The sequence below is a fragment of the Capricornis sumatraensis genome, chromosome 19, assembly GCF_032405125.1.
Source record: "Capricornis sumatraensis isolate serow.1 chromosome 19, serow.2, whole genome shotgun sequence".
Classification (NCBI taxonomy): Eukaryota; Metazoa; Chordata; class Mammalia; order Artiodactyla; family Bovidae; genus Capricornis; species Capricornis sumatraensis.
The window spans coordinates 18,459,771-18,472,333 of record NC_091087.1 but is presented as its reverse complement, the minus strand read 5'-3'; the positions used below and the strand labels follow the sequence as shown (position 1 = coordinate 18,472,333).

The 12,563-nt window shown below is 45.1% G+C and overlaps 1 protein-coding gene across 1 annotated transcript; it reads right to left on the bottom strand.

Moving 5' to 3' along the window:
• Positions 1–10,492: 10,492 nt before the first annotated feature.
• On the bottom strand, positions 10,493–12,237 carry LOC138094840 (keratin, type II cytoskeletal 8). The gene has a single exon (XM_068990821.1). The coding sequence runs from the start codon at positions 12,184–12,186 to the stop codon at positions 10,732–10,734; it is 1,455 nt and encodes a 484-aa protein (XP_068846922.1). The 5' UTR covers positions 12,187–12,237; the 3' UTR covers positions 10,493–10,731.
• Between the last annotated feature and the right edge of the window lie 326 nt (positions 12,238–12,563).

Sequence of the window (12,563 nt, the reverse complement as noted above, 5' to 3'; positions counted from 1 at the left end):
TCTGATTGTGGTGGTCCCTCCTCTGGTGGAGCACGGGCTCCAGGGTGCACAGCCTTCTGCAGTTGTGGCACACGGGTGTAGTTGCTCCTCGGCATGGAGAATTCCCCAGACCAGGGATCGAACCCTGGTCCTCTGCATTGACAGGTGCATTCTTTACCACTGAGCCACCAGGGAAGCCCCTGTCCCCCTCATTTTTATCCAAACCTTTTTCTTAAACTCTTAAGTTTGGACAACCGGTGAGGCTGTTTAGTCTGTGTCCAGTTTGATAACTTGTCAGTAGAAGATATTCAGTGTGGAGTTCATCTTGTTTTCTGCAAATGGCTCTTGTTCTTTGTGTTCACTGGTAGTTTCCACTGCGTTTCCTGCGGCCAGTCAAGACATTGTTCACATCTGCTTTTGCCTCACTCCTGCCCACCCAACACACAGAAGCAACAGGTCACATAATTCACCTTCTGGACCAGCCCCCTCGTCTCCATTCCGATTACCGTTTCCTCGATTGATGCTCTTACCATGATGGGTTGGTCCATCTGAGATGCTCCACCAGCATCTTATCCTTAATACCTCATAGATGACTCTGTATTGAAATTGTACCAAACTGAGTGCATCAGAATGATTATGTGTATATTTTAGTCCTTGAACTAAAACCTAAGGGAAAATATCATATCCTCATTACCATTGTACCCAGTTTAAAAAAAAAAAATCATGAAGCATGAATAGTATGATACTTCCTTGTCTTTTCATGTCACAGATTTTTGCAGTATCCATACAGTTGTAACTCTTAAAATCCAAAGATGGAAAAAGAAAGTTTCTCTGGTGTTATTTTAGCTCATTGGTGGGTTGAAACCAACATCTGCTTTTAACGTGGCTCTTCATGCTCTGGAACTCACTGTTTACTTTCACCTTCAGTGACTTGAATTCCAAACTGTGTAAGCCGAGGTTGCACATGTGTGCGCTGAAACGATGGGGCAGCGGGGGCGATATGACAGGAGGTGTAAATACCTCGATGGTGGCTTGCTGACAGCACTTTCTTCATAGTATTTGGATGTTCTTTTAGTTACTTTATAATTGCTTCTGCTTATTGTTGCTCTTGTTTCATAGCATATTTAAGTTCCATCACTGTTTAATTGGCAGTTATTTCATACATGGATGAAATTGAAATCAACGAAACTCAAGTGTATTATACTAATGTTAAGAAAACACAGGTTTTATATTCTGGTAAATACTAAGTTGTGGACATATTTGTTGGATGGAGGAATGAATGAGTGAATTTAAATTGTCATTCTTGTCCTTTTAAGAGCAAACATGACTTTATCACTGAACACAGCCTTGGATGATTCATGACTCTTCATGTAGAAACTAATGACTTTAACCAGAGAGAAGGTTCAAACTCTGTTGCATTGCTTGTAATTTCAAGTGTCACTGTATCATTTTCTAAAACTTGAGGTTTTCAGATAGGTTTAATCTGGCATTTTTATGAAAGATGTATTATACTTGGGAAAGGTCCGTAATGTAATGCCAGGCATGGCAAAGCTGAGATCCATGGAAACATAACTTTTCTGAATCACCCACTGGGGGATCAGACAAGTTCTTCCTCCTCTTTCTAAAGACGACTCTCAGAAGATAGCACAGGTGAATACTTTTGAAAATAGTCCCTAGCATTTTCATCTTATAGCTGCACACTGCGTTTCCTGGGGAGATGATCCGTCTAATCAGGACTGTTGACTGAAATGATTTCTAACATATCTTTACCGAAGGCTGGGAAGTTTCAAGTTTGGCCAGCCAGACAGCTTGGAGACCTGAGAGAGAAGCAGAAAGTCTTTTTTAGATTTGTTACTGTTTCAAGTAGAGAGATTTTCCTCTGTGGGAGGGAGATCTTTGTTATTAACAACCGTTTAGATATAAATGGCTATAAAGTTAACTGTTAGTTGTTTTCTTTTTTAGCAGTTTTGTTTTTGTCATAGCCCTATCACCATTTGACATAGTAATGTTTTGATAATTATTTATTTGTACCTGTTTTCCCTGTGTGCTTCGCGGCTCAGTATTGTCTGACTCTTTGCGACCCTATGGACGACTGGGCTCCTCTGTCCATGGGCTTCTCCAGGCAAGAGTTGCTGGAGTGGGTTGCCATTCCTTTCTCCAGGGGATCTTCCCGACCCAGCGATCAGACCCAGGTCTCCTGCATTACAGGTAGTTTCTTTACCCATTGAGCCACCTGGGAAGCCCCTGCTGCTGCTAAGTTGCTTCAGTCGACTCTGTGCGACCCCATAGACTGCAGCTCACCAGGCTCCTCCGTCCCTGGGATTTTCCAGGCAAGAACACTGGAGTGGGTTGCCATTTCCTTCTCCAGTGCATGAAAGTGAAGAGTGAAAGTGAAGTCAGTCGGTCATGGTCATGTCTGACTCTTCGCGACCCCATGGACTGCAGCCTACCAGGCTCCTCTGCCCATGGGATTTTCCAGGTAAGAGTACTGGAGTGGGGTGCCATTGCCTTCTCCCTGGGTAGTGATAAATTCCATTTAGGTAAAGACCTCCAAGTAGGGAGAGTGTACGCTATGATGAGGAATCCTGGGGTGTTTCATTAGGAGGAACTGCAGGAGGTCTCTGGGCTTTATGCTGGATGGTTTTAAGGAAGAGCCGGTGGAGGCTGGGACCACCTCCATGCTGGGCACTGCCCTGAAACCAGGGCAGTTTAACAACTGGCTGTTCCAGTAATCTTTGCACAGGAGACGGGAAGAAGAACAAAGTTGGGGGAGCTATTCTGAAGGAATTAATCACTCAGCATTTAGGGGTTAGTACACTATTTGGCAGTGATGGCATGATCTTGGCAACGTGTCCTCTGTTGACTTTGCTGCCGGACTTCTCTGTCTGTGGATGTTTAACAGTGTGAGTTTCACGAGGGACAAATCTTTTCTTCCCGTGAAGAGTTTTGTCTCTTCCTCACGACCACATTTGAGTGTCCAGAACAATTTTTGACAGATGGCAGGAGTAAAATACACACACCCGGCCCCTCCTCCCATGTCTGTTGGAGGAATAACAGCTCTTATTGATGAAATACTTTTCTTTGTCCTTAAGCTGTTCCCCTACAAAATATGGGGCTCCTTTCATTCAAAAAAAAAAGTCCCTGTAAATAACTTGTAAACATTTGCGTGGCATTGTCTAGGTTGATGGGCTGTTAAAATATCACTGGTGAATATCAGGAAGGCAGCTAGCTGGCTCAGGGATTGGTGTGTTTTCAGTGAGAGTAATTCTCAGTGAGGTTAAGTTGAGAGAAAGTGGAACTTTCTCAGGTTCGCATTTCCTGCATGGATGGATTAGACAGTGGATAATGTAAGATGTGGGATATAGGGTTTACTGTTTCCTGTTTCATCACTAGATTGTGTCCAACTCTTGTGTGACCCCGTGGACTGTAGCCTGCCGGGCTCCTCTGTCCATGGGATTTTCTAGGCAAGAATACTTGAGTGCGTTGCCATTTCCTTAAGCTTTATTGGAATCTGAATAACCAGAAAACCTAAAATGTAAAAGGGAAATAAACCAAAGAACCTTTGATCCTTTAAGCTCATCTCACTCCTCTGACTCTTGTGTGGGACAGTCTCCACAGCACCCAGTGTGATCCTTAGATTACACACCACATAAGATCTAAACTCTGACCCACCTTCCATCATCTGTTCCTCCTTGCTGCACGGACTTCCCAGCTCACTTAAAATCTAAAGTCTTGGTTGAGCCAGCCTCTTCTCTGATGTCATCTCTACCTGCTTCACTGGGTCCTGCAGGTCTGGTTATATTGACTTCTTTGCTCTTCTAGGTATCAGCGAGCATGCTTTTGGATTTGGGCTTTGCATGGGCTCGCCTGTCTGTCTGGAATTCTCTTCCCCAAGTAGCCAGTGTTTCTTCTCCTCCCGGTCACTTGGAGGTCACTTCTCACGTTCCCCCTTCCTCTGTGAAGTGGCTCTGTCGACCACCCCCCTCCCCATGCATATATAGCCCACTTCAAAAGATCAGATGCTCCTCATTGACCTGGCCTCTGAATTGATGGATGTAATACAAGAGGTCAAGTAGGCTTGGGAAGCTGCTCCTGGGAGTCCATTTAAAAGAACTTTCAGAGTGCATGATACACCAGACCGAATTTAATTTTATCTTCTGTATATTTTGCATCTGCATCAGGCCGTGTTTTCACGGCCATGAACTGAAGGCATTACAAAGAAAACTTGTGTTGTTTTGGAAATGCCATCCTTGAAGGAATATTTATGGTCCATTTGGCATGTTGACCTTTTGGTGTGCCTCAGCTGGTGAGGGTTTCTAACCATGTGTGTTATTCACGGTGCCACAGCTAAATTAAGGCTTCAGTGAACCAGATTTCTCTAACTCCTTTATGGTAAACAGATCTATCTTGTGATGTGAGCTTGAATTCCTGCTCTAATAATGAGTGACTTCTCTCTTAGTTGTGCCTAGTTGCTCAGTTGTGTCTGACTGCAACCCCATGGACTGTAGCCCACCAGGCTTCTCTGCCCGTGGGGTTTTTCAGGCAAGAAAATTCGAGTGGGTTGCCATTCCCTTCTACAAGGGGCCTTCGCAACCCAGGGATCAAACCTGTGTTTTCTGCATTGCAGGCAGATTCCTTACCTGGTGAGCCACTGGGGAAACCCCCTTCTCTCTCAGAGGAGATGCAAATTGGTGTGTGTGTGTGTGTGTGTGTGTGTTTTTCCGTACTTCTGCCTCATCACCTGGGTACAGAGAAGAACATCTGTGTCTACTTGTGAAAATGCAAATTATATGAATGGGCCGGAAGAAGCAACAGGAACAGTGTATAGTGTAGTCTGTAAATGTTAGAGTAAACTTGAGACAGGGTTGAAATTTTAAGTTTGAGACATTTATTAAAATTCCTCAAGGGAAACGCCCTTTTCCAGAGGTGGCAGCAGTGCTAACCTGTTTGAAGTCACACTTGGATTTTTTTTTTAAACAAGCTTGTTGTCTGTTTTGGCTTGTCTGTCTGGTTTGTATTATGTTGTTACCGGATAGTTCTTTTTCTGAAAGAAGACACCCAGTTCTGAAAATAGTCATTGCCTAAAGGGGAGAAACAAATTCTTTTCTTAGTATTGCAGGCTTTTTTTGCCTTTTTTTTTCAGCAGATTAAAGCATTTCATTGTCCAGGAGCTCTAGAAATGGTTTTACCTTGCTTTTTTGATCATACATCCTATTAGCAGACACTTTTTGAGCAGGCACACCCAATATTTACTTATAAATTATGTACGTGTGCTGTGATAGTGATAGTACATATATTATTAAACGTTCACAAAAATAGGAATTAAAAAAAGACACATGAGATGGGTCAGAATGGATGTTCCAGTGTTTTCTATGCACGTCTCAAGGCTGTGTCGGTCCCTCCACGGGGCTTGCTCAGTCCACCCTGGGAACTCCCTCTCCAGCCCGGAGTCCTTCTTGGATTTGCAGGATTCTCCATGCAAATGCACCATGAGAAGGTGCTCAGACGCCACACAGGGAGGCTGGAAGGGGAGTCTTCTGTTAATGGTCGTGCTAAACTCGCTGACTTCCCCGTTCTTCATAACATGTTATAGTGTGTTCAGTGCCTGGTATGGGGGTGGTGACAGGATGAAAAAGTTCATGTTTCACGTCTGTTTCTGTTTCTATTCCTGCAGCTGCTACTGATGCTTCTTAAGTCTTATCCAGAATTTCAAAACTGTTTTTTTTTCTTTTGAAAATGGAAAGTTCTCTCTCTTTTTTAAAATTATGGATGTTAATTGCTCGGTTGTGTCTGACTCTTTGTGATTCCATGAACTGTAGCTTGCTAGGCTCCTCGGTCCATGGAATTCTCTAGGCCAGAATACTGGAGTGGGTTACCATGCCCTTCTTCCGGGGATCCTCCTGACCCTGGAATTAAACCCAGGTCTTGGGCGTTGCAGGCCGATTCTTTTAAGTCTGAGCCATTTGGTAGCAAATTCTTGACCTTTACTCTCAGGAAGCTGTTTGGTTTCTATCACATTTAGGGGGAATCTTATTATGTTTAACTATGGGATGCTGACTCAAATACCGTTTTGGTTGTTTAACATACAACACCTTCTAAAATTTTAAGTTCTATATTCTGGAACCAACCTGGTCTAAGGTTTTCACATAAGGAATGTAGAAATGTGCTGCCCCTGCTTCTTTGAAACCTAATCACCCTGTTGTTCAGGGTCTTACTGTAAGCCCTGAGTAAGGATACCTGAGTTTTGAGGGTTTTGATTACTTGAAAAGACTGACTCAAAAATCTCTGCCACTGAGAAGAGCATACCTGGGCTTACTTGGTCACTTGTGCCAATGAAGTCATTTCTGCCTTACTGTGGGATAGGACAGTAGACTGCAGCCCACCAGGCTCCTCTGTCCATGGACTTTTCCAGGCAAGAATACTGGAGTGGGTAGCCATTCCCTTCTCCAGGGGAATCGTCCCAGTTCAGGGATCAAACCCAGGTCTTCCACCTTGCAGGTGGATTCTTTGCTGTCGAGCCACCAGGGAAACCAGATGATTCTAGTGTAACCTGTAATTGCCAGATTATTGCCCTTTCCAGATCCCTTACCTTTGGTAAGCAGCCTCTGATCTTGTTGTCCTTTATCTCTCTCAATCCCTCTGGCCCCCTTGTGCTGGTCACCAGCTAGGTCATTTGCCTTTTCTGAGGAATATATGAAAAGACGCCACGCTTCTTCTATGCCTGGCCCACTTTAGTCAGCCCAGCTTCTACCCTCATCGTCTCTATTTTGCCTACCTGCAGAATCTTGCTGGACCCTTTCTGGTGATTCTGGTCACTGAGGATCTCAGTGGAGATATTAAGTCTGTGAAAAATTACTCTCCAACTCTGTATCCAGTGGGGCTTCCTCCAGCATGCTGTATTCAACTTGATAATGCTGCATGGCCTTAATCTGTCCTTCCCACGGCTGTAGGCTGCCCACTGAGACAAGGCAAACTCTGCATTCCTGATGTTCAGCTGTTGGCATCATCTCATCTCTTGATCATAGGGCGGAGCCCTCTTCATAGGCTGGTGTCCTTCTTGACTGTTCCTGTCCTTTTCGGTCTGACCTCTCATCTTCTCTCGCTTTCCACCGCCTGTGGAATGCCTGGGCTTAGAGGTTGTAGCCCAGTAGTCAGTGGGGTTTCAAATGCCACATGAAGGACTGAACTTTTTCCTACAAGCAGTGCAGGAGCCTTTACGGAGAGTTCTGTCTCTCCTTTGCTAAGACCCTGGCTCTGGGGTTGCACAAGAGAAATTGCAGAGCACAGAGGCTTGGGAGAGAGGCAGAGACTCAGAGAAAGCTCCGTATTTCATTCCACCTTCAAAATGTTAATTTAGTTGATGACTTTATTACTTGACTGGTAAAACGGTCTGGCGGAGTACAAAGCACATGGATCCTGAGCTAGGCAGCTACGGGTTTCAGTGACAATTCTGCCAGTGAAAGCAGACCTGTTGGCAGAGGGCAAGTTAATGTGTTAAGTAGAGCCTTCGATGATTACTCATAATTCCTGCAGGATCTTTATGACTATCATATAATTAAGTTGGTGACATGTACTGAGTACCAGGAACATAGTACCCATCCAGGAACTGTTGTTTATTCTCTTCCACCCAACCATGAGGTGTTTGTACTGTTGCCCGATCTTGTGAAGTCCTAGCATCCGAGGTTGATTCTTTGATATTCCAAATAGCATCTGTGTTAATGGACATAGACAGTATTAGATCATGTTAATAAAAGGAATAGTTTTGCTAATCGTATACTAGGTGATTAAATAAAATCCCTGCTTAACAGGTACTTATGCCTTTTAGGAATGAATTTGTGCCATAGTTTAAAACTGATGATAATCACTTCTTGGCCTTTGAGCCAAGGTCAAGTGTGAAACTAGTTAAACGTGTTTCCCATTATGCATAACTTTGGATGGAGCATCTTGTTTAAGACGGTGTTCTATGTGAGGTTATAAAACTTTGTTGAATAGGAGAAAGTATTTATTTCAGGAGTTTGAAAAACATAACTCTTATATATGTCAACCCATCTGATTGAACAAATATTTCATTACTTTTGGGAAATTAATAAGTTAATGACTTATGTTCTTTCTCTTTAATTATTGTCATTATACATTTTCCTTGAGCAATATAATCTATTTTTTATTCAGAGAAATTTAGCTATTTTATTATTCTTTAAAAAAATATTATTTATTTATTTGGTCACACTGGGTCTTAGTTGGGGCATGTGGGTTCTTTTGGTTTCAGCATGTGGGATCTAGTTCCCCCACCAGGGATTGAACCCGAGCCCCCTGCTTTGCGTGGAGTCTAAGGCACTGGAGCACCAGGGAAGTCCCAATTTAGCTTATTTTAAAACATAAAAAAATTAATTATACTTAAGGAATTTTTGGTTAATGTCACATAAAATACTTTAGTGTTATTAAGTATCAGCAAGGGAAACTTCGTAGTATTATTATTATGCAGTTATCATTACATTATTTCTTTGTACCCTTTAGCATGTGTGGTGTTTGCTAACTGAGCTTGCTCTGCTAAGAATTGCTTGAAGGTTGCACTTTTAATTTGTGCAGTGTGTGTGTGTGTACTGTGTTCTGGGTGTTGTATTCCCCAGTCTGTCCTATAGCAACTTAGAATATGAACTTTTTCTTCTGGGAGATGACTAGGACATTGCTGGAAATGTATTGTCCTAGATCAATGGTCAAAATCAATGGTCTGTAAACTGGCTCCTAATTTTCATTGTGAAAACAAATTAAGCAGTGATTACAAGATTTATATAAGTCATAGCTTCTGTGTTTATAGCTTCCACTTAATATGCATTTGAAATATTTATTGCCTCTTAAAGTGTACTTTAAAAGGTTTGTATTGTGTTATGGAAAAACAGATTATTTTTCTCTTCTTTATAGTACAAAATAGAATCTTGACTTAAATCTTTGTGACCATAAACCTGTTGGTGGAGCAGAACAGGACACATTCTACAGTTGGGATTTTGGCTGAATACTGACTGGACAAAAATGCCTATCCAAAGAGACATATAGTTGATTCTCATTATTCACTATAACACTATGTCTGGGGCCATTACGAACAACAGGATGACCAAGGAAAAGCAAAAACTGAAAAACTGACACCTTCAGTTCAGTTCCGTCACTCAGTCGTGTCCGTCTCTTTGCGACCCCATGAATCACAGCACGCCAGGCCTCCCTGTCCATCACCAACTCCCGGAGTTCACTCAAACTCATGTCCATCGAGTCGGTGATGCCATCCAGCCATCTCATCCTCTGTCGTCCTCTTCTCCTCCTGCCCCCAATCCCTCCCAGCATCAGAGTCTTTTCCAATGAGTCAACTCTTCGCATGAGGTGGCCAAAGTACTGGAGTTTCAGCTTTAGCATCATTCCCTCCAAAGACCATCCAGGGCTGATCTCCTCTAGAATGGACTGGTTGGATCTCCTTGCAGTCCAAGGGACTCTCAGGAGTCTTCTCCAACACCACACACAGTTCAAAAGCATCGATTCTTCGGCGCTCAGCCTTCTTCACAGTCCAACTCTCACATCCATACATGACTACTGGAAAAACCATAGCCTTGACTAGATGGACCTTTGTTGCCTTAAAGGTTATTTGTTTACAGTGTGAGATCTGAGACAGGAAGGGAGAACGTTGCCTTGCTCAGCCTTGATTGGGAATGTGTGTATTGGTTGGGCGACTCCAACTTTTTGTCACCCTGTGCATGTTCGTGAATGGACCTAGAAAGTGCTACTGGGCAAAGTCACAAGTACAGAATTCATGAGTGATGGGACTCAGCTGTAGTTAGCATAATGTTGAGACCACCTGTGTGCCTTGAATGATGAGTTGAGTAGTTAAACTGTTGCTTCCCGAGAGCTGAATCTGGTAACAGTGAGCAGATCCAAGCTTTCCTCCCTGGAATGGCTGGGTTCTCTGCCTGATAGATGGAGACTGGTCAGATGCGCCTTGCCGCTCCTGGGTCCCAGTGCCCACCTCCACTTGCATAAGTGAGTTGCCATTGGCCTGCCATGGCCCTGCAGTTAGCATCCCCGTCCTATCCTAGTCTCTGAGTTGGGAGACATTAGAATGTGTGATTAAGAAAGCAAACTGTGGATTCCCATGTCCTGGGTTCCGATTCTGCCTCTGACACTTAACTAACTCCCTGCCTTCCAGCAGGACTACTTAGCTTCTTTGCACATTCTTTTCTTCTCTGTAAGATGGGAATAATAACATTGGCTACCTGGTTATGTTAGTAGTTGTTGAGACAATATGTATTTCACGCGTGTCAGATATTTAAGATAGGAGTTGGTTTATAAGCCCTCGGAGGTAAGCTGTTAATCCACCCGGTTATCCATACCCAATTGGCCTTTTCATTTTTCTTAAGGATTTTATGATGCGCCACCAATAAATACAACCTCCGCTCCAAAATTTTCTTTTTATTTTTTTTTTTTTTTAATTTTTTATTTTTTTGTTTTTTTTTAGCGGGTTGGCAGAGCCAACTGAAGCTTTATTCTGAAAAAAAAGATAACTCAAATTGGATTTATTCTGAAAAAGACGCTTACATTGGTTTTTAGGTGGGGTCATGGGCAAAAGGGGCAACCCCAGGCAGTCAACTCCCCCCAGGTGTGGGTGGAGGACAGGGGCGAAACCTCAGGTCTCCCATGCAGATGCTCCCCCGCACAGCCCCATCTGCAGGAGCCAGTGAGCGGGGGAAGGCTGGGAGGGACCGCAAGAGCCTTTCACTTGGACAGGACATCAGAGGACTCAGACACCAGCTTCCCATCGCGGGTCTCAATCTTCTTCACAACCACAGCCTTGGAACTGGTGCGGCTGAAGGAGCCGGGGCCCCCACCAGAGGCCAGGCTCAGGCTGTAGTTGAAGCCAGGGGTCCCATAGGCCGAAGTCAATCCACCTGCGTAGCCACTGGTGGTCTTGGTGTGGATACTCATGTTCTGCATCCCAGACTCCAGCCGGCTCTCCTCGCCCTCCAGCAGCTTCCTGTAGGTGGCAATTTCCACGTCCAGGGCCAGCTTGACATTCATGAGCTCCTGGTACTCGCGCAGCTGCCGTGCCATGTCCTGCTTGGCGTTCCTCAGAGCGGCCTCGAGCTCAGCCAGCTTGGCCTGAGCATCCTTGACAGCCATCTCACCACGCTGCTCAGCGTCAGCGATGGCAGCCTCCAGGGAAGCCCTCTGGCCTTTGAGACCCTCGATCTCAGCCTGGAGACGGCTGATGTTCCGGTTCATCTCAGAAATCTCCGTCTTCGTGCGACGAAGGTCATCCCCGTGCTTCCCAGCCAGTGTCTGTAGCTCCTCATACTTGATTTGGTACATGGTCTCGGCCTCCGCCCGGCTGCGGTTGGCGATCTCCTCATACTGGGCCTTGACCTCAGCGATGATGCCGTCTAGGTCCAGGTTGCGGTTGTTGTCCATGGACAGGACCACGGACGTGTCAGAAATCTGAGACTGCATCTCACGGATCTCCTCTTCATACAGTTGCCTGTAGAAGTTGATCTCATCAGTCAGCCCTTCCAGGCGGGACTCCAGCTCTACCTTGTTCATGTAAGCTTCATCCACATCCTTTTTGATGATGACAAATTCATTCTCCATGTCTGTGCGCTTTTGGATTTCATCCTCATACTTGGTCTTGAAGTCCTCCACCAGCCCCTGCATGTTGCCAAGCTCCACTTCCAGCTTCAGCTTATCCTGGGCCAGAGTTTCCAGCTGCCGACGGAGGCTGTTGATGTAGCTCTCAAACATGTTGTCTATGTTGCTCCGGGCAGTCTTCTGCTGCTGCAGGAGGTTCCATTTGGTCTCCAGAACCTTGTTCTGCTGCTCCAGGTGCCGCACCTTGTCGATGAAGGAGGCAAATTTGTTGTTGAGGGTCTTGATCTGCTCCTTCTCCTGGGTGCGGACGGCCTGGATGTTGGGGTCCACCTCCAGCTTGAGGGGGCTCAGCAGGCTCTGGTTCACGGTGACAGCTGTGATGCCCCCCAAACCTGGGGCCCCGCCGTAGCTTCCAGCCATACTCATGCTGGTGCCCAGGCCACCCCGAAAGCTGCTGCTGCTGCCCACTCGGGAAAAGGCCGAGGAGCTGATGCGGGAGCCGGGCCCGCTGGTGTAGGAGCGGCTGCTGAAGGACCTGGGGGCAGACGTGGACACCTTGTAGGACTTCTGGGTCACCCTGATGGACATGGTGGAGGCTGGAGAGGAGGCGAGGAGGCCGAAGCTGAGGAAGAGTCGAGGAGTCGAGAAGCTGATTCTCGGTCCAAAATTTTCTTTTTAAAGAAAAGAATGAAGGTGAAAGGTAGCAAAGTGTAAAAAGGTGAAGCTAAAATGATAATGGAACAGACTGTTAGGTTAGGTGGGGAGAGAGGGACTCTGAATTTAGTCCTGAGTTTTGATCAGTTCCTCAAAAGGAAGGCCTGCTTCTCATTATCTTTTACATAAAAGTTGTTGTTCAGGAAGTGCACGGCAGTTTCTGGAACCGAGTGGTTTCTTCTTGATTATTCATAAGACTGCTTGGTAGTCAGATACCAGTCACACTGATTTGTAACGCTCTCTCACCCTGG